At 34.7% G+C, this 3,782-nt stretch overlaps 1 protein-coding gene across 1 annotated transcript; it reads right to left on the bottom strand.

Moving 5' to 3' along the window:
• On the bottom strand, nt 277–1,028 carry LOC109348861. Its single transcript, XM_019589491.1, has 2 exons — nt 815–1,028; nt 277–710 (listed from the first exon to the last, which is right to left on the bottom strand). Exons 1-2 carry the CDS (start codon nt 1,026–1,028, stop codon nt 277–279), a joined length of 648 nt encoding a protein of 215 aa, XP_019445036.1.

Raw genomic sequence — 3,782 nt, 5'->3', positions numbered from 1 at the left:
GCAGTATGTTTCAAACTCATTTGAAGTGTATTCACCTCCTCCATCTATTCTCAGTGTCTTTAGTTGTTTGCCACTTTCCTTTTCAGCAATAGCTTTGAAGTTTTGGAATGCTTCAAGTGCCTTTCCTTTTGTTTTCAGCACATCAATCCAAGTCATCCTACTGAATTCATCAACAAATATTATATAATACATGTTGCCTGCTAAGGAGTTTGATTCGAATGGGCCACAAATATCTGAGTGGACTACATCCATAGTTCCCCTGGATCTCATGCACACTTATACTTTGAAAGGATTTCTGGTCTGCTTTCCAACCAAGCACACGTCACATATATTCTCAGATAATAAGGTGATTGACAATCCATAGACCATCTGTTTGATCCCTAGATGGTGTAGACTTCTAAAGTTCAAGTGTCCATACCTTGAGTGCCATAGCCAGCTTTCATTTGAGGCTTCCATCATGGCTAAGCATTGCACTTCAGCAACTTTGATGTCAACCTGGAATGTTCTGTTTCTTGTTAGTCTGCTTCTAATGATCAAGTTTTTGTTAGTATCAAATAGTTCAAGTTTGTCATCCTTCATTAAAACACTGAAGCCTTTTTCCACTAGTTGACCTATGCTAAGCCGGTTGCATTTCATGTTAGGTACATAAAGAACCTCTGTGATCATTGCCTTGGAGCCATTCCGTCTCTTGATTATTACATTGCCCATACCTTCCACTTCCAATGAACTATCATCAGCATATTTCACTTTGCTTTTCTTTGTGAATCAAAGTTTGTCAACCATTCTTTGTGCTTAGTCATGTGATTTGAACAACCTGAATCTAAGTACCAAGATTCAGTTTGTGAGTCCCCTCCACTTGTTGTGACCATCAAGTTTAAAGGTTCTTGATCTGAGTCTTCTTGAGCTGCATACACTTCTTCATTGCCTCTTGCCTTCTCTGCATGACACTCATAGGAATAGTGTCCCATCTTATGACAGTTGAAGCACTCCACTTTCTTCTTATCAAACATTTTTCCTTTTGCATTCATTCTTGACCCTCCTCTATAAGATTCAGGCCAATCATGATTAGGTTTGTTCTTCTCTGACTTCTGAGGCCACCTTTTCTGATGGTGTTATTTTCCCTTCCATTTCTTGTCTCTCTTTCTATCATCTTCTGTGAAGTGGCTAGCCTTGAGTGCTTGTTCTGATTTCTTGATTGGATTTCTCTCAAGCATCCTCATCTCATGTGCTTCAAGTGAACTTTGCAATTCCTCAATCTTCATTGCATTCACATCTTTTGATTCTTCAATTGCTACGATTATGAAATCAAACTTTTGAGGCAAAGATCTCATGATCTTTTCAATTATCATGAGATTTGTTACTTTTTCTCCATATCCCTTCATCTGGTTGGTGATTGTTAACACCTTAGTGAAGTATTCTCCTATCCTGTCTCCTTCTTCCATGTATAACAGTTCATATTGTCTCCTCAATGTCTGAAGCTTTACCTTTTTTATCTTTTCTCCCCCAGCATGACTTCGAATCAGAGTGTCTCAAGCTTCCTTGGCAGTAGTTGCATTCTGAATCTTTTCGACATGCACATCATCCACACATTGGTGAATCAAGAGCAGAGCTTTGTTGTCCGTTTTCTTGGCATCTTTGAGAGTTGCTCTTTGCTGCTCAATGGTTTCCATCTGTAGGGGAGGAATTCCATCTTCTACTACTTCACTTACTTCTTGAAAACTGAAGAGCACTCTCATTTGTGTTCTCCATCTGTCCCAATTTTTATCTGTAAGTATTGGGAGCCCGATTGATGGCAAATTATTGCCATTTCCCACCATCTTGGATTTTTGCCAAGGAATTTTCTTCAATTCGTGAATTTGTCCTTCACCTTCAACCTTATGGACTCCACCGAATTGCTTTCACTCACTAATTCCTTCAAACTGAACCAAGAGTTATTCACTTTTGTCGTGAATCTTTTCCTGTTGGCTGGTCCCTTTTGTTCTGCTCGTGATACCAGAATTTGTTGGAGTTGTTAATAGAAAGGAGAAGAAGAAGAAAGTATATCGAGAGAAGGAAGAATCAGAGAAGATATGTTGGATTTAAAAGAAGAGAAATTGATTCTGCATTTATTCAATGAATGTTATTTATAGTAACCAAGGCATACCAGAATTTTGAAACTACCAATTACTTTCTATATGAGGAAAGTCTTAACCAACTTAACTCTTACACTTTTATCCTACTCTACTTGAATTATCTTTCTATTTTAACAAATTCCACCTCCTGGGCCACCGCGTGAGAGAAGATGAGGATGAGGGTTTTCACCTCCTGGGATTAATCCCCTTTTCAATTCCTTGTTTTTTTATCTTATTATTTTATTTTTGTTTTATTTACTCAATTAAATTTATTTATTTATTTAATTTATTATTTCAATTAATTATTTATCTTGGCAAGTTGAATTGAAATGAATGTTAATAAAGTATGTTTTATACTAACTCTTGAATAAAGATCATATATCTTATTCTAAATTACATTAACATTTGCTTGATAAAAATATAAAAAAATTTATTTATTACCAAATTAATTATGGAATTTTTATAGTAAGGTTATGGTTCGAGTCGTTTCTAACTTCTCTGAAAATGGGAAGAAGATCTACGACCAACACCGTCTCTAAGCTATTAAATTCCTTATCTAAAAGTGATTCATAATGATTGTATCACTTAATTTCTTGTATTGTCCCTAACTATTTTATCACCAAATTAATCATGGAATTGTTATAGTAAGGTTATGGTTCGAGTCGTCTCTAACTTCTTCGAAAAATGAGAAGAAGGTTTACGACCAACACTATCTCTAAAACTATTAATTCCATATATATATATATATATATATATATATATAATTAATAAACTGTTTTATTGCTGAATTCTATATATATAAATAATTAGAAACTATTTTACCAAATAAATTTCATGAGATTTTTATAGTGGGGTCACAGTTCGAGTCGTCTCTAACTCCCCTGAAAAATGAGGAGAAGGTCTACGACCAACACCGTCTCTAAAACTATTACTCTCATTGAATTGAAACAATTACATATTTTGAACAAAATTCAAATTAACCAATTCAATAAACTAATACTTCTAAAACCTATCAATATTTTCTAAATCATTAACAATCAACCAAAGTAGAAACAATTTTTGAATTAAAAACTACGTAGTCTTGATTTCCCTATTGCACCCAGGGATATGTAGGAGCAGGATAACCTCTTTTCATATGCAAATAAAAAAAAATACTCAGTTTTACTAATTGAATTTTAAATGAATAAGTTTAAGGGTATAAAAATCTGTGTGATTAGCGAGGGGACCATTTTAATACGGGCGGACGGGGTGCTAATACCTTCCCCGATCCGTAATCGACTCCCGAATTCAGAGTCTTTATTCAAAGACCATTTTTTTTAATCCAAATTGGAGATAAACTAAAAGTTTTCTACGTTTTAACCGCAAAAAACGTAGTGGCGACTCCAAATCAATCGGAAGAGGTGGAATCGAGTTCGCCTCTCTCTACTTTATAGGGCCAGTCTTCCGACCGAAAATCGGGTCGCGATAGTAAGTTAGCTTCATCACTTTTGTATATTAAAATGTGTTTTCAACAAAAAAATTATTGATAACATTTTACTATTTTACAATTTACACATCTTTCAAGATTCATTTGTAGTATATTATAGGGTTATGTCGAACCACAAGGAATTGCCTAATAGAATGAATCATATGAACATGTCAATGCGCAAATAATGAGTTAAACATCTTTTG

Source organism: Lupinus angustifolius, chromosome LG01, assembly GCF_001865875.1.
Source record: "Lupinus angustifolius cultivar Tanjil chromosome LG01, LupAngTanjil_v1.0, whole genome shotgun sequence".
Taxonomy (NCBI): Eukaryota; Viridiplantae; Streptophyta; class Magnoliopsida; order Fabales; family Fabaceae; genus Lupinus; species Lupinus angustifolius.
This window is presented reverse-complemented; position numbering and strand designations above follow the sequence as displayed.